This window comes from Poecile atricapillus, chromosome 3 (genome assembly GCF_030490865.1).
Source record: "Poecile atricapillus isolate bPoeAtr1 chromosome 3, bPoeAtr1.hap1, whole genome shotgun sequence".
Lineage (NCBI taxonomy): Eukaryota > Metazoa > Chordata > Aves > Passeriformes > Paridae > Poecile > Poecile atricapillus.
Genome location: NC_081251.1, coordinates 1901027 through 1925465, shown reverse-complemented (window position 1 = coordinate 1925465; position 24439 = coordinate 1901027). Strand labels below are relative to the sequence as shown.

The following is a 24439-nucleotide window of genomic DNA, read 5'->3' as shown; positions in this document are numbered from 1 at the left end:
TTTCCTTTTTTTTTGTTTTTTTTTTTGGGAATTCCTCCCAGGTGCAGCAGGTCCAGGTGTTCGCCGACGTCCAGTGCACGGTGAATTTGGTGGGAGATCCCTACCTCAACCCGCCGGCTCCGTTGGCCAATCCTAAAAATCCCGCTCCGCCGCCTCCGCCGGGACAAGGGAAGAGCCTCCTGCAGCAGCTGCTGACGGAATAAAAAACCCCGGGAAAACGTCGGGAATTCCCAAAAAAAAAAAAAAAAAAAAAAAAAAATTATAAATAAATTTACAAAACTCGGGAAGATGGACACAAAAAAAAAAAACCAGAGAAAATTATTATATAGGATCTATTTTTATGGGAATTTTGATATCCAGCCCCGCCCCCGCCGCCGCCGCCGGAACGTTCGGAACGCCGATGGAAAATGGGGGATCCGGGGGTTTTTTGGGAAGAGGGGGGATGGGGGTTTGCACCGAGGTTTTTTCCCTGTTTTTTGGGGGTTTTGGGCCTTTTTTCCTCCTGTTTTGCCTCCCTTTTTTCCAAGATTTTTCCCCTTTTCCTTCTCTTTTTTCCCATTTTTCCCCCCTTTTCCTTCTCTTTTTTCCCATTTCTTCCCCCTTTTCCTTCTCTTTTTTCCCATTTTTTCCCCCTTTTCCTTCTCTTTTTTCCCATTTTTTCCCCCTTTTCCCAATTTTCCTCCTTTTCCCTTCTTCTCTTTTCCCATTTTTTCCTCTTCCCATTTTTCCTTCTTCTTCCCCATTTTTCCCTCTTTTCCTCCTTTTTCTTTCTTTTCTCTTTTCCCTTTTTACTTTTCCCTTTTCCTTTTCTTTTCCCAGTTTTCCTCTCTTTTCCTCCTCTTTTCCCATTTTTCCTTCTTCTTCCCCATTTTTCCCTCTTTTCCTCCTTTTTTTCTTTTCTCTTTTCCCCTTTTTTCTCCTCTTTTTCCCAATTTTCCTCATTTTTCCTTTCCTCATCTCTTTTCCCCCTTTTTCCTCCTCTTTTCTCTTTTTTCTTCCTTTTTCCTCCCCTTTTCCCATTTTTTCTTCTTCTTCCCCATTGTTCCTCTTTTCCTTTTTTTTCTCTTTCCCCTTTATTTCTTTTCTTCCCCCTCTTTCCTCCTTTTCCCTTTTTTCCTCCTCTTTTCCTTTTTCCCAGTTTTTCCCTTTTCCTCCTCTTTTTTCCCATTTTTCCCCCTTTTCCCAATTTTCCTCCTTTTCCCTTTCCTTCTTCTCTTTTCCCATTTTTTCCTCCTCTTCTCCCATTTTTCCTTCTCCCCCATTTTTCCCTCTTCTCCTTTTTCCTTCTTTTCTCTTTTCCCCTTTTCCTCCTCTTTTTTCCCAGTTTTCCTCCTTTTCCCAATTTTCCTCCTTGTCTCTTTTCCCCTTTTTTTCCTCTTTTCCTGATTTTCCTCTTTTCCTCCTCTTTTCCCATTTTTTCTCCTTCCCAATTTTTCCTCTTTTCCATTTTCTTTTTTCTTTTCCTTTTTTCCTCCTCTTTTCCCCAGTTTTCCTTCTTCTTCCCCATTTTCCCTCTTTTCCTCCTTTTTTTCTTTTCTTTTCCTCTTTTTCCTCCTCTTTTTCCCATTTTTCCTCCTTTTCCCTTTCCTCCTTGTCTCTTTTCCCCTTTTTTCCTCCTCTTTTCCCATTTTTTTTCCTTTTTCCTCCCCTTTTCCCATTTTTTCTTCTTCTTCCCCATTTTTTCTCTTTTCCTCCTTTTTTTTTCTCTTTTCCCCTTTTCCTCCTCTTTTTTCCCATTTTTCCTCCTTTTCCCTTTCCTCCTTGTCTCTTTCCCCCTTTTTCCCTCCTCTTTTCCCAGTTTTTCCATTTTCCTCCTCTTTTTTCCCATTTTTCCCCCTTTTCCTGATTTTCTTCATTTTCCCTTTCCTCCTTCTCTCTCTTTTCCCCTTTTTTCCTCCTCTTTTCCCATTTTTCCTCCTTCCCAATTTTTCTTCTTTTCCTCCTTTTTCTTTCTTTTTCCCCCTTTTTCCTCCTCTTTTCCCATTTTTCTTCCTTTTTCCTCCTCTTTTCCCATTTTTCTTCTTTTTTCCTCCCCTTTTCCCATTTTTTCTTCTTCTTCCCCTTTTTTTCTCTTTCCCCTTTTTTCCTCCTCTTTTCCCACTTTTCCTCTCTTTTCCTCCTCTTTTCCCATTTTTCCTCCCTTCCATTTTCTTTTTTCTTGTCCTTTTTTCCTCCCCTTTTTCCCAGTTTTCCTCCTCTTTTCCTTTTTCCCAGTTTTTCCCTTTTCCTCCTCTTTTTTCCCATTTTCCCCCCTTTTCCCAATTTTCCTCACTTTTCCCTTTTCTCCTTGTCTTTCTTTCCCCTTTTTTCCTCCTCTTTTCCCATTTTTTCTTCCTTTTTCCTCCTCTTTTCCCATTTTTTCTCGCTTCCATTTTCTTTTTTCTTTTCCCCTTTTTCCTCCTCTTTTTCCCAGTTTTCTTCCTCTTTTCCTTTTTCCCAGTTTTTCCTTTTTCCTCCTCTTTTCCCCCATTTTTCCCCATTTTCCCAATTTTCCTCCTTGTCTCTTTTCCCCTTTTTTTCCTCTTCCCATTTTTCTTAATTTTTCCTCCTCTTTTCCCATTTTTCCTCCTTCCCCATTTTCCTCTTTTCCATTTTCTTTATTCTTTTCCTTTTTTCCTCCTCTTTTTCCCAGTTTTCCTCCTCTTTTCCTTTTTCCCAATTTTCCACTTTCTTCCCTATTTTTTCCTCTTTTCCTCCTTTTTTTTCTTTTCTCTTTCCCACTTTTTTCCTCCTCTTTTCCACTTTTTCTTCCTTTTCCCACATTTCCTCCTCTTTTCCCATTTTTCCTCCTTTTCCCCTTTTCTTTCCCACTTTTTCTTCCTCTTTTCCACTTTTTCCTCCTCTTTTCCCGCTTTTCTTCTCCCATTTTTCCTCCTTTCTCCCTTTTTTTCCTCTTTCCCCCTTTTTCCTTCTCTTTTCCCAGTTTTCCTCATCTTTTCCCAATTTTCCTCTTCCCTTTTTCCCTTTCCTCCTCATTTTCCCTCATTCCCTTTTTTTCTTTCCTTTTTCCCTTTTCCTCCTTTTTTTCCCCATTTTCTCCCCTCTTCTTTCCCTTTTCCTCCTTTTTTCCTCCTTTTTCCCCATTTTTCCTCCATTTCCTTCTTTTTCCTCCTTTTCCACATTTTTTCCCATTTTTGTCTTTTTTTTCCTCATTTTTCTCCTCTATCCCCCCTTTCTCTTCCTCTTCTATTTCCCACTTTCCTCAACTTTTTTCCCATTTTTCCTCCACTTTTCCTTCTTTTTCCTCAACTTTTTTTCCCATTCTCCCCCTTTTCCTTCCATTTCCTCCTTTTTTCCCCATTTTCCCAATTTTTTCAAACTTTTTTCCCATTTTCCCCCCTTTCTCCCCCTTTTCCTTCTTTTTCTCAACCTTTTTTTCCCATTTTTCCCCCATTTTTTCCCCTTTTCCCACTTTTCCTCAACTTTTTATTCCCATTTTTCCCCATTTTTCCCCCTTTTCCTTCCATTTCCCATTTTTCCTTCTTTTTCCCATTTTTCCTCAACCTTTTATTCCCATTTTTTCCCCATTTTTCCCCTTTTCCTCAACTTTTTCCCCTTTTTTCCTTTTCTTCATTTTCCTTCTTTTTCCCCCTTTTCCTTCTTTTTCCCCCTTTTCCTCAACCTTTTATTCCATTTTTTCCCCTTTTCCCCCTTTTTTCCCCATTTTCCCCCCTTTTTCCCTCTTTTCCCCCTTTTCTTAATTTTCCTACTTTTTCCCCTTTTCCTCAACCTTTTATTCCCATTTTTTTCCTTTTCCCTTTTTTTCTTCTTTTCTTCCTTTTCCTTCTTTTTCCCCCTTTTCCTCAACCTTTTATTCCCATTTTTCCCTCTTTTTTCCCACATTTCCTCAACCTTTTATTCCCATTTTCCCCCATTTTTCCCCCTTTTCCTTCCATTTCCCATTTTTCCTTCTTCTTTCCTCCTTTTCCTCATCCTTTTATTCCCATTTTTCCCCCATTTTTCCCCTTTTCCTCAACTTTTTCCCCTTTTTTCCTTTTCTTCATTTTCCTTCTTTTTCCCTCTTTTCCTCCACCTTTTATTCCCATTTTTCCATTTTTTCCCCCCTTTTTCCCACATTTCCTCATCCTTTTATTCCCATTTTCCCCCATTTCCCCCCTTTTCCTTCCATTTCCCATTTTTCCTTCTTTTTCCCTCTTTTCCTCCACCTTTTATTCCCATTTTTTTCCCCTTTTCCCCCCTTTTTTTCCCATTTTTCCCCTTTTTCCCCCCATTTTCCCCAACATTTTATTCCCATTTTTCCCCTTTTCCCCCATTTTTTCCCTTTTTCCCCTTTTCCCCCCATTTTTCCCCATTTTCCCACCCCCAACTCCTCCAGGCCCATCCCAAATATTTTTTTTTTTTAAATTCCCATTCCCGGCTCCAAGAATTCCCAGGAAAACACCAGGAAAGGAGGAAGAGGATGAGGAAGAAGAGGAAGCTCAGTCTCAGCTGGATCTGACGCGGGGCACGGAGAAAAACAAACAAAAAGACAAAAAAAAACCAAAAAAGAGAAAAAAAAAACGGGAAAAGATCCGGAATTCTGCGGGAAAAATCCCAAATTTTTTATTTTTTCGGTTAAATCCGCGCTGAAATTCCCAATTTTTTTGGTTTTTTCCCCCTTTTCCCTTTGGGCTCGTGCGTACAATCAGCTTTTTCTAGCAGAAAACGTGGAATTTGTCAAGTTTGGGTTTGTTTTTTTTTCCAAAAAAAACCAAAAAAACAAAACAAAAAAAAAAATTAAGGAAAAAAAAAAAGACAAAAAACCAAAAAAAAAAAAAAAATTTAATATTTTGACCCAGTTTTTCCATGTTTTTTCCCGTCCCTCTGGAATTCTGTGGGATGAGGAATTCCTGGTGTATAGTGCAAGGAAAGAGGGGGGAAAAAAATGACAAAAAGTGACAAAAAAATGACAAAAAAATGACAAAAAAATGACAATAAAATGACAAAAAAACGACAAAAAAAAGGACAAAATCGGGAAAATCCGCAATAATTTTTAGGGAAAAAAAAAATGGGATTTTGGGGGGGGGGAGGGGATCTTGTAGATAAAATTTTTCCGAGGGAAAAGATGGAAAATTCTGGAAAATGATGAGGGGGGGGAGGGGGAGGGGAAAGGGGGGGGAGGGGAAAAAAAAAAAGAGAAAAAAAATAAAAATAAAAAATTGTTCTTTTTTTTTTTTTTTCCTGCTTGGATTGTGTTTAACAGCTGGAGTAGCTTCGGATATTTAAAAATAATAATTAATAATTAATTAATAATAATTAATAATAATAATAATAAAAGAATAATAATGGAATTGTTTGTCGGGAAAAAGCGCTTTTTTTTTTTTTTAATTTTTATTTTTTTTGGGGTGGTTTTTTTCCTTTGGAATTAAATTCAATTTATTTTTGTTTTTTCTTCTGGTTTGGAATTCCAGGGTGGAATTTTTATGGGAATTTTTAAAGTTTTGGGTCTTTCTCCTCCAAAAATTTCTGGGAAAAAAAAAATATGGAAAAAAAGGAAAAAAAAGAAAAATCCAGAGTTTGGAAAATTTTGTTGTTTTGGGGGGGATTTGGGAGGTGGGAAAGGGAAAAATTTGGGGGAAAAATGGGAAATTGAATTTTTGGGGCTGGAAAATTGGGAATTCTGGTGGAAAAGCGGGAAAAAGCCAGGATGGGATCCAGGGATTTGCTGGTTTTTGGGATTTCAGTTCCCTTGGAAAAATTCCCAAGGATCAGCATCTGTGAAATGAAGGCTGAAAATGAGAAAAAAGAGGGGAAATGATCCAAAATCCACGGGAATTTGGGAATATTCACCAAAATTCCAGGAATTCCAGGCAGGAAAAGACCTCAAATCCCATCCTGAGAGAATTCCCACCACTGCAGGTGGCTCCAAATTTTGGATATTCCCAGGGATTCCCGTATTTTCTGGGAATTTCTTCCCAAAATTCCACCTAAATCCCATTTCCCAGTTTAGGATGGAGGGGAAAAAACGGGAATCTCAAAGGAAATTTGGGCTTTTTTCCTCCTTTTTTTCCTTTCTTTTCCCTTCCTCTTCTTTTCCTTTTTTCCTCCTTTATTTCTCCTTTTTTCCTATTTTTCCTTCCCCTTTTTCCTCTTTTTCCTCCTTTTTTCCCCTCATTATTTGTCCTTTTTTTCCCCTTTTTTCCTTTTTTTCTTCTTTTTTTCCTCCTTTTTTTCTTTTTCCCTTCCCCTTTTTCCTCTTTTCTCCTTTTTTTCCTCAAGGATTTTCCTTCCCCTTCTTTTCCCTTTTTCCTCCTTTTTCCCCTCATTATTTTTCCTTTTTTTCCCCTTTTTTCTGTTTTTTTCTCCTTTTTTCCTCATTATTTGTACTTTTTCCCCCCCTTTTTTCCTCCTTTTTTCTTTTTTCTTTCCCCTTTTTCCTCTTTTCCTTTTTTTATTCCTCAAGGATTTCCCTTCCCCTTCTTCCTCCTTTTTTCCCTCATTATTTCTCCTTTTTCCCCCATTTTTTTCCACTTTTCCTCCTTTTTTCCTCTTTTTTTCCTACTTTTTCTTTTTCCCTTTCCCCTTTTTCCTCTTTTCTCCTTTTTTTCTCAAGGATTTTCCTTCCCCTTCTTTTCCCTTTCTTCCTCATTTTTTCCTCTCATTATTTGTCTTTTTTTTCCCATTTTTTTTCCTTCTTTCCTTCTTTTTTCCTCTATTTTTCCTCCTTTATTTCCTCTTTTTTTCTTCCCCTTTTTTCCTCATTTCTCCTTTTTTTCCTCAAGGATTTTCCTTTCCCTTCTTTTCCCTTTTTTCCTCATTTTTTCCTCGTTTTTTCCTTGTTTTCTCCTCATTATTTGTCCTTTTTTCTCCCCCTTTTTTTTCCTTTTTTCCTCCTTTATTTCTCCTTTTTTTCCTCTTTTTTCCTTCCCCTTTTTCCTCTTTTCTCCTTTTTTCCCTCAAGGATTTTCCTTTCCCTTCTTTTCCCTTTTCCTCCTTCTTTCCCCCATTTTTTTCCACTTTTCCTCCTTTTTTTCCTCTTTTTTTCCTACTTTTTTTTCTTTTTCCCTTCCCCTTTTTCCTCTTTTCTCCTTTTTTTCTCAAGGATTTTCCTTCCCCTTCTTTTCCCTTTTTTCCTCCTTTTTTCCCCTCATTATTTGTCTTTTTTTTCCCCATTTTTTTTCCTTCTTTCCTTCTTTTTTCCTCTATTTTTCCTCCTTTATTTCCTCTTTTTTTCTTCCCCTTTTTTCCTCATTTCTCCTTTTTTTCCTCAAGGATTTTCCTTTCCCTTCTTTTCCCTTTTTTCCTCATTTTTTCCTCGTTTTTTCCTTGTTTTCTCCTCATTATTTGTCCTTTTTTCTCCCCCTTTTTTTTCCTTTTTTCCTCCTTTATTTCTCCTTTTTTTCCTCTTTTTTCCTTCCCCTTTTTCCTCTTTTCTCCTTTTTTCCCTCAAGGATTTTCCTTCCCCTTTTCTCCTCCTTTTTTTTCTTCTTTTTTTCTTTCTCCCTTCCTCTTCTTTTCCTTTTTTCCTCCTTTTTTTTCCTCAAGGATTTTCCTTCCCCTTCTTTTCCCTTTTCCTCCTTTTTTTCCCTCATTATTTCTCCTTTTTTCCCCTTTTTCCCACTTTTCCTCCTTTTTTTCCTCCTTTTTTTCTTTTTTCCTTCCCCTTTTTCCTCTTTTCTCCTTTTTGTCCTCAAGGATTTTCCTTCCCCTTCTTCCTCCTTTTTTTCCCCTCATTATTTCTCCTTTTTTCCCCCATTTTTTTCCACTTTTCCTCCTTTTTTCCTCTTTTTTTCCTACTTTTTCTTTTTCCCTTTCCCCTTTTTCCTCTTTTCTCCTTTTTTCCTCAAGGATTTTCCTTCCCTTTCTTTTCCCTTTTTTCCTCATTTTTTCCTCGTTTTTTCCTTGTTTTCTCCTCATTATTTGTCCTTTTTTCTCCCCCTTTTTTTTCCTTTTTTCCTCCTTTATTTCTCTTTTTTTTCCTCTTTTTTCCTTCCCCTTTTTCCTCTTTTCTCCTTTTTTCCTCAAGGATTTTCCTTCCCCTTCTTTTCCCTTTTCCTCCTTTTTTCCCCTCATTATTTCTCCTTTTTCCCCCCATTTTTTTCCACTTTTCCTCCTTTTTTCCTCTTTTTTTCCTACTTTTTCTTTTTCCCTTTCCCCTTTTTCCTCTTTTCTCCTTTTTTTCTCAAGGATTTTCCTTTCCCTTCTTTTCCCTTTTTTCCTCTTTTTTTCCCTCATTATTTGTCTTTTTTTTCCCATTTTTTTCCTTTTTTTCCTCTTTTTTTCCTCCTTTTTTTCTTTTTTCCTTCCCCTTTTTCCTCTTTTCTCCTTTTTGTCCTCAAGGATTTTCCTTCCCCTTTTCTCCTCCTTTTTTCCCCTCATTATTTCTCCTTTTTCCCCCCATTTTTTTCCACTTTTCCTCTTTTTTTCCTCTTTTTTTCCTACTTTTTCTTTTTCCCTTTCCCCTTTTTCCTCTTTTCTCCTTTTTTTCTCAAGGATTTTCCTTCCCTTTCTTTTCCCTTTTTTCCTCATTTTTTCCTCTCATTATTTGTCTTTTTTTTCCCATTTTTTTCCTTTTTTTCCTCTTTTTTTCCTTTTTCCCTTCCCCTTTTTCCTCTTTTCTCCTTTTTTCCTCAAGGATTTTCCTTCCCCTTCTTTTCCCTTTTCCTCTCTTTTTTCCCTCATTATTTCTCCTTTTTTCCCCCCATTTTTTTCCACTTTTTTTTCCTTTTTTTTTCCTACTTTTTTTTCTTTTTTCCTTCCCCTTTTTCCTCTTTTCTCCTTTTTTCCTCAAGGATTTTCCTTCCCTTTCTTTTCCCTTTTTTCCTCCTTTTTTCCCCTCATCATTTGTCTTTTTTTTTCCATTTTTTTTCCTTCTTTCCTTCTTTTTTCCTCTATTTTTCCTCCTTTATTTCCTCTTTTTTTTCTTCCCCTTTTTTCCTCATTTCTCCTTTTTTTCCTCAAGGATTTTCCTTTCCCTTCTTTTCCCTTTTTTCCTCATTTTTTCCTCGTTTTTTCCTTGTTTTCTCCTCATTATTTGTCCTTTTTTCTCCCCCTTTTTTTTCCTTTTTTCCTCCTTTATTTCTCTTTTTTTTCCTCTTTTTCCCTTCCCCTTTTTCCTCTTTTCTCCTTTTTTCCCTCAAGGATTTTCCTTCCCCTTTTCTCCTCCTTTTTTTTCTCCTTTTTTTCTTTCTCTCTTCCTCTTCTTTTCCTTTTTTCCTCCTTTTTTTTCCTCAAGGATTTTCCTTCCCCTTCTTTTCCCTTTTTCCTCCTTTTTCCCCTCATTATTTGTCCTTTTTTCCCCCCTTTTTCCCTCCTTTTTTTCCTCTTTTTTTCCTCCTTTTTTTTATTTTTCCCTTTCCCCTTTTTCCTCTTTTCTCCTTTTTTTCTCAAGGATTTTCCTTTCCCTTCTTTTCCCTTTTTTCCTCTTTTTTTCCCTCATTATTTGTCTTTTTTTTCCCATTTTTTTCCTTTTTTTCCTCTTTTTTTCCTCCTTTTTTTCTTTTTTCCTTCCCCTTTTTCCTCTTTTCTCCTTTTTTTTTCAAGGATTTTCCTTCCCCTTCTTTTCCCTTTTTCCTCCTTTTTTCCCCTCATTATTTGTCCTTTTTTCCCCCCTTTTTTTCCTCCTTTTTTTCTTTTTCCCTTCCCCTTTTTCCTCTTTTCTCCTTTTTTTCCTCAAGGATTTTCCTTCCCCTTCTTTTCCCTTTTCCTCCCTTTTTTCCCTCATTATTTCTCCTTTTTTCCCCCCATTTTTTTCCACTCTTTTTCCTTTTTTTCCTTTTTTTTTCCTACTTTTTTTTCTTTTTCCCTTCCCCTTTTTCCTCTTTTCTCCTTTTTCTCCTCAAGGATTTTCATTCCCCTTCCTTTCCCTTTTTTCCTCCTTTTTTCCCCCCTCATTATTTGTCCTTTTCCCCCTTTTTTCCTCTTTTCCTCCTTTTTTTCCTCTTTTTTCCCTACTTTTTCTTTTTACCTTCCCCCATTTTTCCATTTTTCCTCCATTTATCCCTTATTTTTCCTCTTTTCCTCCTTTCCCCCACCCCAAATCTCCTAAAATTCCCTAAAATCCCCTCAATCCCCTCCAAATCCAACCAGGATTTTTCCCAACCCAAAAAAAATCCCCGGCAACAACAAAAAAAACCACAAATTCCACTCAGAAAAAAAAAAAAAAATACACTTTAAAAACCACAAAATTCCACCGTTCCTCATCCCGAAAACGCCAGAATTCATCCCCAAAATTCCCAGATTTGAAGGAATAAAAAACCTGGAAAAATCAGGATGGAGTCATTTGAGGAGCTTGAATTTCCTGAGGTGTTGTTGCACCTGATTTTTGGGATAAGGCCGGAGCGCCAAACACGTGGGAATTCCCTCGGGATTCTCCATCCAAAGCCGGTGTTCGATGCCTTTTTCCTTCAGCGACTCCGCCAAATCCAGCAGGGAATTCTCATCCGGAGCCTGCCGAGCCAAAATTAAAAAAAAAAGCGAATTATTTCCAGGAATTTTTGTTATTCCCAAACCCGAGCTGACTTTCCCACCCCCTGCTGTTTTTTTATTTATTTTTTTAAATCTCTTATCTGGCTGTTTTTGTGATTTTTTTTAGCTTTTTTTTTTCATTCCGAGGATTGTGAAGAGTTTGGATGGAAAGAGGGAAGCGTGGAATTTTTGGGAATTTTTATTGGGAAAGCCTTTGGAAATTGTGGGGTTGGAGCATTCCCGATGATGGGTGTGTCCCCAAATCCATCTGGAATTGAAATTCCTTCGGGATTTTTTCCACAAAATCCCGGTTTTTTCGACCAAAAACCACGATTTTTTCTCCAAATCCCGTTTTTTACTCCAAATCCCGATTTTTTCCCACAAAATCCCGATTTTTTTCCCACAAAATCCCGATATCTCCCCTCCCATCATGCCCAGCGCTTTCTCCAGCACCACAGGGTTCTCATGGCGGGAAAAAAATCGGGATTTTGGGAGAAAAATCGGGATTTTGGGAGAAAAATATCAGGATTTGGGGGAAAAATCGGGATTTGAGGGGAAAAATAATCACAATTTTTTTCCTAATTTCCGATTTTCCCAAAAAACCCGAGCCTTGGCCGCCCCTCCCAAGATGGCGCCCGGTTCCCCCTCAGCGCGGAGCTCCAGCATCGCGGTTCTCATGGCGGGAAAAAATCAGGATTTTGGGAGAAAAAAAAATCGGAATTTGAGGGAAAAAAATCGGGATTTGGGGGAAAAAAATCAGATTTTTTTTCCTAATTTCCGATTTTCCCAAAAATCCCGAGCCCCGTCCGCCCCCCCCCCCCAAGATGGCGCCCGGCTTCCCCTCATGCCCAGTGGCGGCGCCGGTACCTCCAGCACCGCGGTTCTCATGGCGGGAAGAAAGTCGGGATTTTGGGAGAAAAAACTGGAATTTTGGGAGAAAAAAATCGGGATTTTGGGAGAAACAAATCAGGATTTGGGGGGGCAAATCAGGATTTTTTCCTGATTTTCCGCAAAATCCGGAGCCATCTCCGACCTCCCCAAGATGGCGCCCGGCTCCCCCTCAGCGCGGAGCTCCCGTTATGCCCCGTGGCGGTGCCGCTACCTCCAGCACCACGGCTCTCATGGCGGGAAAAAAACCCAGGATTTTGGGGGAAAAAAACGGGATTTGGGGGAAAATATCGGGATTTTGGGGTGAAAAAAATCGGGATTTGGGGGGAAAAATCAGGATTTTTCCCTGATTCCCGATCCTTCTCCGCCCCTCCCAAGATGGCGCCCGGCTTCCCCTCAGCGCGGAGCTCCCCTCATGTCCCGCGCTACCTCCAGCACCACGGTTCTCATGGCGGGAAAAGAATCATGATTTTGCAAGGAAAAAAACAGGGATTTGTTGGAAAAGATCGGGATTTTGGGAATAAAAATCGGGATTTGGGGGGAAAAATCAGGATTTTTCCCTGATTCCCGATCCTTCTCCGCCCACCCCAAGATGGCGGCCGGCTCCCCCTCAGCGCGGAGCTCCCATCAATGACTCGCGCTACCTCCAGCACCACGGTTCTTATGGCGTGGAAAAAATCGGGATTTTGGGAGAAAAAACTGGAATTTTAGGAGAAACAAATCGAGATTTCGGGAGAAAAAATCGGGATTTGGAAAGGAAAAATCAGGATTTTTCCCTGATTCCCGATCCTTCTCCGCCCCTCCCAAGATGGCGCCCGGCTCCCCCTCAGCGCGGAGCTCCCCTCATGCCCCGCGCTACCTCCAGCACCACGGTTCCCATGGCGGGAAAAGAATCGTGATTTTGCAAGGAAAAAAACAGGGATTTGTTGGAAAAGATCGGGATTTTGGGAATAAAAATCGGGATTTGGGGGGAAAAATCAGGATTTTTCCCTGATTCCCCATCCTTCTCCGCCCCTCCCAAGATGGCGCCCGGCTTCCCCTCAGCGCGGAGCTCCCCTCATGCCCCGCGGCGGCACCGCTAACCCCAGCACCGCGGTTTTAATGGCGGGAAAAAAATCGGGATTTTGGGGAAAAAACCTGGAATTTTGGGAGAAACAAATCGGGATTTTGGGATAAACAAATCAGGATTTGGGAAGGAAAAATCAGGATTTTTCCCGGATTCCCGATCATTCTCAGCCCCCCCCAAGATGGCGCCCGGCTCCCCCTCAGCGCGGAGCTCCCATCATGCCCCGCGCTACCTCCAGCACCACGGTTCTCATGGCGGCGCCCAGCTCCAGGTACGCTCCGGTGTCGGGATGCTCCCGGTAACCGTGAACGGCGGCCAGCGCCGCGTGGCAGCCCTGAGCCACCACGGCACCGAGCGGCCACGAGCGGGGAGGCCGCGCCAGATCCCCGCGGAGCACCACGTACTGCACCAGCGCCGCCGCCATGTTGCCGTACGGAACCGCGTGGGTTGCCGGGAGCCTGCAGGGCGCCGCCATGTTGTACGGAACGGAGAGCTGCGTGATGACGCACTTCCGGTGGCGCAGAGGCGGGAAACTTGAGGTGAGAGCGGAGCCCTCAGGGAGGGATTTGGGGTCTCGGAGGGGAATTTTTGGGATAAAATTCCTTGGGATAAAATTCCTTGGGATAATTTATTGGGATAATCGCTGTCCTTCTTCTTATCTTCGCTGTCATCGCTCGGGGTGTTTCCTGTCCCTTTCCTTTGCGATCCTCAGTGTCCTTTTCCCGGTATTCTCAAAATCCCTCCCATTCCCGCATTCCCACCTTGTTTTCCTCCTGAAAATTCCCCAAATTTATTGAAAGTTAACGGCATTTTTTTCCGTTCCCTTTTCCTTATAAAAAAATTCCCAAATTGATGGGAAAACATTGGAGTTTTTTTCTCCATTCCCACCCTCTTTTCCTCCTGGAAAAAAAAGCTGAAAAAATCCAAGTTTATTGGAAATTAACGGGATTTTTTTTCCCAGTCCTTTTTCCTCATGAAACAATTCCCAATTTTACGTAAAATTAACTTTTCTTTTTCCATTCCCCATCCTCCTTTTCTGGTCAAAAACTTCCCGAATTTAAGGAAAATTAACAGGAATTTTTTCCATTTCCATCCCCTTTTCATCCTGAAAATTCCCAAATATTTCGGAAATTATTGGGATTTTTTTCATTCCCTTTTCCCCATAAAAATCCCCAAATTTATGCAGAATTAACGGAATTTTTTTCCATTTTTTTCCCAACCACAAATCCTTGGGATTCCCCAGGAATTCCTCAGGGATGGATCCCGGAAAAAAAGAGCAGGAAAAGGATGAGAAAAAGGATTTTTCACATGGTGAGTTCCTAAAAATTCCCAAATTTTCCCAAATTTCTCCCCTCTCCCACCCTTTCCAGGCAGGAATTCTTCCCCAAATTCCTAAATTCCTCCCAAAATTCCCAATTTTCTCCCCACATTCCCAAATTTTTCTCCTTTCCATCCCTTTCCATGCAGGAATTTTTCCCAGAATTTCAGGAATTCTTCCCCAGATTCCAAATTTGCTCCCAAAATTCCCCAAATCTCCCCCCAAATCCCAGATTTCTCCCCAAATCCCAGATTTCTCCCAAAATTCCCCAAATTTTCCCCTTCTAGGCAGGAATTTCTTCCCAAAATTCCCAATTTCTTCCCCAAATTCCCAAATTTTTCCTTTTCCATGCAGGAATTCCTCCCAGGATTCCCAAATTTCTTCCAAAATCCCCAATTTTCTCCCCAAATACCCAAATTTATTCCCAAAGTTTTCCCTTTCCAGTCAGGAATTCTTCCTGAAATCCCCAAATTTCTCCCCAGAACTCCCAAAATTTTTCCTGAAGTTTTCAATTTTCTCCCCAAATACCCAAAATTCTTTCCAAAAATTCCCAAATTTTTCCCTTTCCATATAGGAATTCCTCTCAGAATTCCCAAATTTCTCCCCAAAATCCTCCCAGAATTCCCAAACTTCTCCCCCAATTCCCAATTTTTACCCCAATTTCCTCCCAGAATTCCCAAATTTCTCCCCCAAATCCCCAGATTCCTCCTAAAATCCCTAAATTCCTCCCAGAATTCCCAAATTTCTTCCCAAATTCCCAATTTTTATCCAAATTTGTCCCCCAGATTCCTCCCAGAATTCCCAAACTTCTCCCCAAAATTCCCAAATTTCTCCCCCAAATCCCCAGATTCCTCCCTAAATTCCTCCCAGAATTCCCAAATTTCTCTCCGAATTCTTCCCAGAATTCCCAAATTTCTCCCCCAAATCCTCAATTTCCTCCCAGAATTCCCAAATTTCTCCCTAAAATTCCCAATTTCTACCCTAAATCCCCAAATTTCTCCTCAAATTCCCAAATATTTTTACCCCAAATTCCTTCCAGAATTCTCCAGTTTTTCCCTAAAATCCCCACATTTCTTCCCAGAATTCCCAATTTTCCCCCCAAATTCCTGCCAGAATTCCCAATTTTTTTCCCAAAATCCCCAAATTTCCTCCCAGAATTCCCAGATTTCTTCCCAAATTCCCAATTTTCCCCCCAAATCCCTGCCAGAATTCCCAATTTTCCCCCCATTCCCGTTTTTCCCAGGTCTCCTGGCGCACCTGGAGTGGCTGGAATTCCGGGCTCGCCGGGAAGCCGTGGATCAGGAAAAGCGGGAACGCCGGGAAGAGCGCCGGGAATTCCTCCTCTCCAAAATCCGGGAATTGCGGGAACGCCGCCATCGGCTCCGGGAAAAACTGGGAGAGGCAGTGAGGGAAAAAATTCCAGAGGGGATTTTCCCAAAAAAATGGAAATTTTTTTGTGATTTTTTTTTTTTCCTGGATTTTCCATAGGGAAAAGCCGGAATTCTGAGGGTTCCGAAGGATCCGGATCCTCCTGATCCGCGGGAAGTGCTGGAGTGGAAAATCCGGAGCTGTCGGGATTTGATCCGGATTTTCCGGCTCACCGGTGAGATGGGAGGGGGAAATTTGGGAATTCTGGGGGAAAAGCAGGAATTCTTTGGGAATTTGGGAATTCTGTGGGAATTCTGGAGGAAATTTGGGAATTCCTTGGGAATTCTGGGGGAAATTTGGGAATTCCCAGGGAAGTTTGGGAATTCTGGGGGAAATTCAGGAATTCTGGGGGAATTCTGGGGGAAATTTGGGAATTCCCAGGGAAGTTTGGGAATTCTGGGGGAATTCTGGGGGAAGTTTGGGAATTCCCAGGGAAATTTGGGAATTCTGGGGGAAATTCGGGAATTCTGGGGGAATTTGGGAATTCCCAGGGAAGTTTGGGAATTCTGGGGGAATTCTGGGGGAAATTTGGGAATTCTGTGGAAATTCAAGGGGAAATTTGGGAATTCTGGGGGAAATTTGGGAATTCCTTGGGAATTCTGGGGGAAATTTGGGGGAAGTTTGGGAATTCCCAGGGAAATTTGGGAATTCTGGGGGAAATTTGGGAATTCTATGGAAATTCAAGGGGAAATTTGGGAATTCTGGGGGAAATTTGGGAATTCCTTGGGAATTCTGGGGGAAATTCAAGAATTCTGGGAGAAATTTGGGAATTCTGGGGGAAAAGCGGGAATTCTGGGGGAAATTGGGGAATTCCAGGGAAATTTGGGAATTCCGAGGGAGAAGTGGGAATTCCCAGGGAAATTTGGGAATTCCCAGGGAAATTCAGGAATTCTGGGGGAAATTTGGGAATTCTGGGGGAAATTCGGGAATTCCTTGGGAATTCACAGATTTTTCCCAGATAATTCCCAGATTTTTTTGGCTCATTCCTGGATTATTCCTGGATAATTCCCAGAAAATTCGTGGATTATTCCCAGATAATTCCCTGATATTTCTTGAATATTTCCCAGATAATTCCCAGATAATTCCCTGATTTTTTCTTGGATAATTCCCAGAAAATTCCCAGAAAATTCTCGGATTATTCCTGGATAATTCCTGGATTTTTCCCAGATTATTCCTGGATAATTCCCAAATAATTCCCAGATAATTCCTGGATAATTCCCAGATAATTCCTGGATTATTCCTGCATAATTCCCTGAAAATTCCCAGATAATTCTCAGAAAATTCCTGGATAATTCCCAGGTTTTTCCCATCTCATTCCCAGGTTTTTCCCATCTCATTCCCAGGTTTTTCCCAGATTTTTCCTGGCTCATTCCCGGATTTTTCCCAGATTTTTCCCGGCTCATTCCCAGATTTTTCCCATCTCATTCCCAGATTTTTCCTGGCTCATTCCCAGATTTTTCTGGTTCATTCCCGGATTTTTCCCAGATTTTTCCTGGTTCATTCCCAGATTTTTCCAAGATTTTTCCTGGCTCATTCCTGGATTTTTCCCTGATTTTTCCTGGCTCATTCCCAGATTTTTCCTGGCTCATTCCCAGATTTTTCCCAGATTTTTCCTGGCTCATTCCCAGATTTTTCCTGGCTCATTCCCAGATTTTTCCCGGATTTTTCCCATCTCATTCCCAGATTTTTCCCATCTCATTCCCAGATTTTTCCCGGCTCATTCCTGGATTTTTCCCAGATTTTTCCCGGCTCATTCCCAGGTTTTTCCCAGATTTTTCCTGGCTCATTCCTGGATTTTTCCCAGATTTTTCCTGGCTCATTCCCAGATTTTTCCCATCTCATTCCCAGATTTTTCCCATCTCATTCCCAGATTTTTCCCAGATTTTTCCTGGTTCATTCCCGGATTTTTCCCAGATTTTTCCTGGTTCATTCCCAGGTTTTTCCCATCTCATTCCCAGATTTTTCCTGGCTCATTCCCAGATTTTTCCCAGATTTTTCCCATCTCATTCCCGGATTTCTCCCAGATTTTTCCCATCTCATTCCCAGATTTTTCCCGTTGTCTCATTCCCATTTTTCCCATTTTCTCTCTCCCAGGGATCAGCGGGAATTTCTCCCATTCCGGAATTTCCTTCTCCTTCCACACATCCTTCGAGGGCTCCTTCCTGGATTCCTTCCAGCTGGAATTCCAGGAATTCCGACATTTCCGGATCCGCCGCCATTCCATCCCTCCCTTCATCCCCCTGGAGCTGCTGTGCCGCCGGTTCCTGCCCCGGAATCTCCGGGAATTCCTTGGAATTCTCTTCCAGCACCTCAACGCCTTCGTGGCCCGCAGGGAGCAGCTCAGGCAGCTCCAGGTGGGGAAAGGAATTCCGGGAATTCCGGGAATTTTCCCACCGGGATTTGGGATCTCCGGGGGTTTGGATACGGGGGAAAGGGGGAATGACCCAGAATTCCCAAATTTCTGACCAAAATTCCCAAATTTCTGCCTGAAATTCCCAAATTTTCTGCCCAAAATTTTCAAATTTCTCCCCAAAATTCCCAAATTTCTGCCCCAAAATTCCCAATTTCTGCCCAAAATTCCCAGATTTCTGCCTGAAATTCCCAAATTTCTGTCTGAAATTCCAACATTTCTGCTCCCAATTCCCAAATCCCCAAGTTTCTCCCAGAATTCCCAAATTCCCAATTTTTACCCAAATTTCTCCCCCAAAATCCCCAAATTCCTCCCAGAATTCCCAAATTCCTGCCTGAAATTCCCAGCTTTCTCCCCAAAATTCCCAAATTTCTCCCCAAAATTCCCAATTTCTGCCTCCAATTCCCAAATTTCTCCCCAAAATTCCCGAATTCCTGCCCAAAATTTCCACATTTTTCCACAAATTCCCAGATTTTTGCCTTAAAATTCCCAAATTTCTCCCCAAAGTTTCCAGATTTCTGCCTGAACTTCCAACATTTCTGCCCCTAATTCCCAAATTTCTGTCTGAAATTCCTGAATTTCTTCCCAGGTTCCCACATTTCTCACTGAACTTCCCACATTTTTCCACAAATTCCCAGATTTCTGCCCAAAATTCCCAAATCTCTGCCCCAAAATTCCCAAATTTCTTCCTGAATTTCTGCCCCAAATTCCCAAGTTCCTGCCCTGAATTCCCAAGTTTTTGCCCAAAATTCTCAAATTTTTGCCCCAAGTTCCCACATTTTTCCAAAAATTCTCAATTTTCTCATCAAAATTCCCAAATTAGTGCATGAAATTCCCAAATTTCTCCCCAAAATTCCCAATTTTCTCCCCAAAATTCCCAAATTTCTGCCCCAAAATTCCCAAATTCCTGTTCAGAATTCCCAAATTTCTGCCCTAATTCCCAAATTTCTCCTCAAAATCCACAAATTTCTGTCCAAAATCCCCCAATTTTCTTCCCAAAATTCCTGCTCAGAATTCCCAAATTTCTGCCCCAAATTCCCACATTTCTGCCCAAAATTCTCAAGTTTGTGCCTGAAAGTCCCAGTTTTCTCCCCAAAATTCCCAAATTTCTGCCCAAAATTCCAAAAATTTTCTACAAATTCCAAAATTTCTGCCCCAAAATTCCAAAATTTTTCCCCAAAATTCCAAAATTTCTGCCCAGAATTCCCACATTTTTCCACAAATTCTCAGATTTCTTCCCAAAATTCCCAAATTCTCCCCAAAATTCCCAATTTTTTCCCCAAAATTCCTATTTTTCTCTCTAAAACCTCGAATTTTTCCTAAAATTCCCGATTTTCTCCACAAAATTCCCAAATTCTCCCTAAAATTCCCAAATTTCTTCCAAAATTCCAGATTTTCTTCCCAAAATTCCCAATTTTTTCCCCAAAATTCCCAAAATCTCCCTAAAATTCCCAAATTTCTTCCAAAATTCTCAAATTTCTTCCAAAAGTCCCAATTTTCTCCCCAAAATTCCCATTTTTCTCCCTAAAACCCCAAATTTTTCCTACAATTCCCAAAAATCCCCCAAAATTCCCAAAATCTCCCTAAAATTCCCAAATTTCTTCCAAAATTCCCAAATTTCTCCCCAAAATTCCCAATTTTTCCCCCAAAATTCCCATTTTTCTCTCTAAACCCCCAAATTTTTCCTAAAATTCCCAATTTTCTCCCCAAAATTCCCAATTTTCTCCCTAAAACCCCAAATTTTTCCTACAATTCCCAAAAATCCCCCCAAATTCCCAAAATCTCCCTAAAATACCCAATTTTCTCCCCAAAATTCCCAATTTTCTCCCCAAAATTCCCAATTTTTCTCCCTAAACCCCCAAAATTTTTCCCTAAAATCCCCAAAAATCCCCCAAAATTCCCATTTTTTTTTCCTTTTCCAGGAGGAATTTTCCGAGTTCATCCAAGGAATTCCCTCCCAGAATTCCCTCTTCAACCTCCTGAGCTTCCGCTACCGAATCCCCGGGAAAATTCCCGGAGAATTCCCGGAATTCCGAGCGCGGCTCCTGTACCGGGACCCCCTGCGGAGCCTCCCCAGCGACGTCACCGTCACCACCCCCGGTGAGAGCAAATTCCAGAGGGTTCTGGGAATTCCAAAGGATTTTTGGGAATTTTTTTGGAATTTTTAGGGAATTTTTTGGGAATTTTCAGGGATTTTTTGGGATTTTTTGGGAATTTTTAGAGATTTTTTTTGGGATTTTTGGGAATTTTTTGGGGATTTTTGGGAATTTTCAGGGATTCCTGGGAATTCCAGAGGGTTCTGGGAATTCCAAAGGATTTTTGGGAATTTTTAGGGAATTTTTTGGGAATTTTTAGGGATTTTTTTGGAATTTTCAGGGATTTTTTTTGAATTTTCAGAGAATTTTTTGGATTTTTTTGGGGATTCTTTTGGGGAGTTTTAGGGAATTTTGAGGGGATTTTGGGAATTCCAGAGGATTCCTGGGAATTCCAGAGGGTTCTGGGAATTTCAGAGGATTTTTGGGATTTTTTGGGGAATTTTAAGAGAATTTTTTGGATTTTTTTGGGAATTTATTTTTGGGATTTTTTTGGGAATTTTGAGGGGATTTTGGGAATTCCAAAGGATTCTTGGGAATTCCAGAGGGGGTTGGGAATTTTTTGGGAATTTTCAGGGATTTTTTTGGGAATTTTCAGGGATTTTTTGGGGGATTTTTGGGAATTTTCAGGGATTTTTTGGGGGATTTTTGGGAATTTTGAGGGGATTTTGGGAATTCTGAGGGGGTTTTGGGAATTCCAGAGGATTTTTGGGAATTCCAGAGGGTTCTGGGAATTCCAAACGATTTTTGGGAATTTTTTTTGAATTTTCAGGGATTTTTTTGGGAATTTTAAGGGAATTTTTGGGGGGATTTTTTTTTTTATATTTTTTGGGAATTTTCAGGGATTTTTTTGGAATTCTGAGGGGATTTTGGGAATTCCAGAGGATTCTTGGGAATTCCGGAGAATTCTGGGAATTCCAAAGGATTTTTGGGGATTTTTGGGAATTTTAAGGGATTTTTTTGGAACTTTAAGAGAATTTTTGGGGGATTTTTGGGAATTTTCAGGGATTTTTTGGGAATTCTGAGGGAGTTTTTGGGAATCCCAGAGGATTTTTGGGAATTCCAGAGGATTCTGGGAATTCCAGAGGGTTCTGGGAATTCCAAAGGATTTTTGGGAATTTTTTGGGAATTTTGGGGGATTTTTTTGGGAATTTTAAGGGAATTTTTGGGGGGATTTTTTTTTTTATATTTTTTGGGAATTTTCAGGGATTTTTTTGGAATTTTGAGGGGATTTTGGGAATTCCAGAGCATTCCTGGGAATTCCAGAGGATTCTGGGAATTCCAAAGGATTTTTGGGAATTTTCAGGGATTTTTTTGGGAATTTTTAGGGATTTTTTTTTGAATTTTCAGGGATTTTTTTTTAATTTTCAGAGAATTTTTTGGATTTTTTTGGGGATTTATTTTTGGGATTTTTTGGGAATCCTGAGTGGGTTTTGGGAATTCCAGAGGATTCTTGGGAATTCCAAAGGATTTTGGGGAATTTTTTTGGAATTTTTAGGGAATTTTTTTGGAATTTTCAGGTATTTTTGGGGGGATTTTTGGAAATTTTCAGGGATTTTTTGGGAATTCCAAGGGGGTTTTGGGAATTCCAGAGGGATTTTTGGGAATTCCAGAGGATTGTTGGGAATTCCAGAGGGTTCTGGGAATTCCAAAGGATTTTTGGGATTTTTTTTGGGATTTTCACGGATTTTTTGGGAATTCTAAGAGAATTTTTTGGATTTTTTTGGGAATTTTCGGGGATTTTGGGAATTCCAGAGGATTTTTGGGAATTCCAAAGGATTCTTGGGAATTTTTTGGGAATTTTCAGGGATTTTTTTTTTTGAATTTTCAGGGATTTTTTTGGAATTTTAAGAGAATTTTTGGGGGATTTTTGGGAATTTTAAGGGATTTTTTGGGAATTCTGAGGGGATTTTGGGAATTCTAGAGGATTTTTGGGAATTCCAGAGGATTCCTGGGAATTCCAAAGGATTCTTGGGAATTTTGAGGGAATTTTTTGGGGGGAATTTTTTGGAATTTCTTTGGAATTTTGGGGGATTTTTTTCTTGGAATTCTTATGGAATTTTCCAACAGAAAAAAAATGGAATTCTGATGGAATTTTTCCTGGAATTCTGTTGGAATTTTTCCCAGAATTTTGATGGAATTTTTCCCAGAATTCCCATGGAATTTTTTCCTGGAATTCCCAAGAAATTTTTCCCAGAATTCCAATGGATTTTTTTCCCAGAATTTTGATGGATTTTTCCCAGAATTCCCATGGAATTTTTTCCCAGAATTCCCATGGAATTTCTCCCAGAATTCCAATGGAATTTTCCAACAGAAAAAAAATGGAATTTTTTCCTGAAATTCCCATGGGTTTTTCCCAGGATTCCCATGGATTTTTTCCTGGAATTCCCATGGAATTTTTCCCACAATTCCAATGGAATTTTTTCCCAGAATTCCAATGGATTTTTCCTGGAATTCCCATGGAATTTTCCCCAGAATTCTGATGGATTTTTCCCAGAATTCCAATGGATTTTTTCCCAGAATTCCCATGGAATTTTTCCCAGAATTTTGGTGGATTTTTCCCAGAATTCCAATGAATTTTTTCTGGAATTGTGATGGAATTTTCCCAGAATTTTGATGGAATTTTTCCCAGAATTCCCATGGAGTTTTCCCAGAATTCCAATGGAATTTTCCAACAGAAAAAAAAAAGGAATTTTTTCCTGGAATTCCAATGGATTTTTCCCAGAATTTTGATGGAATTTTTCCCAGAATTCCCATGGATTTTTCCCGGAATTCCAATGGATTTTTCCCAGAATTCCCATGGAATTTTTCCCACAATTCCCACCTCCTGAGCCCATTCCCGTTTATTTTGCAGCGGGAATTGCGGCGCCTCCGGAGCACTCGGAGCTTTTCCGGAGCCTCTCCCTGGCCGGAGCCTTCCGGGCCCTGCGGAACCCCCGGAACCTTCCGGAATCACCGGCGGGAATCGGCTGAGGACACCGAAATTCCCAAAAAAACCCGGAAAAGTCCGGGAGTTCCGAGGGTTTGGGGAAAAATCCGGGAATTCCGAGGGTTTGGGATCAAAATTCGGGAATTCCAGGAGAAAATCTGGGAATTCTGGGGGAAAAAATGGGAATTTGGGGGGGAATTTTTGAGAATTCCGGGAAAAATCTGGGAATTTTGGGGGGTTTTGGGGATAAAAGTTCAGGATTTGGGGGTTTTGGGATCAAAATTTGGGGATTCCGAGAGAAATTTGGGAATTTTGGGATCAAAGTTTGGGATTTGGAGTTTTTGGGGATGGAAATTCCCAAATCCTGGAAAAAATCTGGGAATTTTGGGGTTTTTTGGGAAAAGAATTCCAGAATCCTGGAAAAAATCTGGGAATTTTTGGAGGTTTTAGGGATAAATTTTTGGGATTTGGGGATTTTGGGATCGAACTTTGTTAATTTCAGGAAAAATTTGGGAATAAATCTTTGGAATTTCGGGGTTTTGGGAAAAGAATTCCAGAATTCCAGGAGGAAATCTGGGAATTTTGGGATCAAACTTCGGGAATTCCAGGAAAATCCGGGAATTTTGGGGTTTTTTGGGATCAATTTTTGGGATTTGGGAATTTTTGGGATCAAAACTTTGGGAATTCCGGGGGAAATTCGGGAATTTTTTGGCAGAGATCAATAAAAACCGGGAATGAAACCAAAGCCAGGCTCAGCCTGTTATTGATTATCGATTATCGGTTATTGATCAGTGATTATCGGTTATTGATTATCAGTTATTGATTATCAGTTATTGATTATTGATTATCAGATATTGATCAGTGATTATCAGTTATTGGTTATCAGTTATTGGTTATTGATTGGTGATTATCAGGTATCAATGATCAGGTATTGATCATTGGTTATCAGTTATTGGCTATGTGTTGTTATCAGTTATTGGTTATCGGTTATCGATTATTGGTCATCAAGTCTGGGTTATTGGTTATCAATTATTGATTATCAGCTGTTTGAATATTGGCTGTTGGTTATCAATTATTGGTTATCAATTATTGATCATTGGTTATTAGTTATTGGTTATTGATTATCAATTATGGATCATTGGTTATCAGTTATTGGTTATTGATTATCAATTATGGATCATTGGTTATCAGTTATTGGTTATCAATTATTGATCATTGGTTATCAGTTATTGGTTATGGGTTATCAATTATTGATCATTGGTTGTCAGTTATTGGTTATTGATTATCAATTATGGATCATTGGTTATCAGTTATTGATTATCAATTATTGATCATTGGTTATCAGTTATTGGATATTGATTATCAATTATTGATCATTGGTTATCAGTTATTGGTTATTGGTTATCAATTATTGATCATTGGTTATCAGTTATTGGTTATCAATTATTGATCATTGATTATCAGTTATTGGTTATCAGTTATTGATCATTGGTTATCAGTTATTGGTTATTGGTTATCAATTATTGATCATTGGTTATTGATTATTGGTTATCGATTATCAATTATTGGCCATTGGTTATCAGTTATTGATCGGTGGTTTTCAGTCATTGGTTATTGGGTATCAGTTATTGGTTATGGGGTGTTGGTTATTGATTATTGGTTATCAATTATGGATCATTGGTTATCAGTTATTGGTTATCAATTATTGATCATTGGTTATCAGTTATTGGTTATTGGTTATCAATTATTGATTATCAGCTATTGGAATATTGGCTGTTGGTTATCAGTTATTGGTTGTCAATTATTGGTTATCAATTATCAATTATTAATTATTTGTTGTTGATTTTCAGTTATTGGTTAGTGGGTATCAGTTATCAGTTATTGGTTATTATTGGTTATT

At 39.9% G+C, this 24439-nt stretch overlaps 3 protein-coding genes across 5 annotated transcripts in view; 2 read left to right on the top strand and 1 right to left on the bottom strand.

Annotated features, from left to right (window-relative positions):
* The window catches only part of NCOA1 (nuclear receptor coactivator 1), a 71528-nt gene extending 71325 nt beyond the window's left edge, over window positions 1-203 (top strand). The window contains exon 21 of one of the 2 annotated variants that reach the window (XM_058834349.1): window positions 42-203. In XM_058834349.1, the coding sequence (XP_058690332.1) occupies window positions 42-203 (162 nt within the window). The remainder of the gene's footprint in view (window positions 1-41) is intronic. The other variant, XM_058834350.1, reaches the window with a different exon arrangement.
* Window positions 53-12836, bottom strand: PTRHD1 (peptidyl-tRNA hydrolase domain containing 1). 2 transcript variants are annotated; one of them, XM_058834352.1, is made up of 3 exons: window positions 12594-12836; window positions 10199-10389; window positions 53-188 (listed from the first exon to the last, which is right to left on the bottom strand). In XM_058834352.1, the coding sequence occupies exons 1-2, from the start codon at window positions 12834-12836 to the stop codon at window positions 10219-10221; spliced, it is 414 nt and encodes a 137-aa protein (XP_058690335.1). In that variant the 3' UTR covers window positions 53-188; window positions 10199-10218. The 2 variants fall into 2 exon arrangements, with proteins under 2 accessions (XP_058690335.1, XP_058690337.1); XM_058834354.1 differs by having other exon boundaries at window positions 56-191.
* On the top strand, window positions 12763-22612 carry CENPO (centromere protein O). Its single transcript, XM_058834351.1, has 7 exons — window positions 12763-12900; window positions 13616-13672; window positions 14923-15083; window positions 15168-15282; window positions 17202-17461; window positions 19440-19617; window positions 22465-22612. The coding sequence occupies exons 2-7, from the start codon at window positions 13618-13620 to the stop codon at window positions 22581-22583; spliced, it is 888 nt and encodes a 295-aa protein (XP_058690334.1). The 5' UTR covers window positions 12763-12900; window positions 13616-13617; the 3' UTR covers window positions 22584-22612.
* Window positions 22613-24439: the final 1827 nt, after the last annotated feature.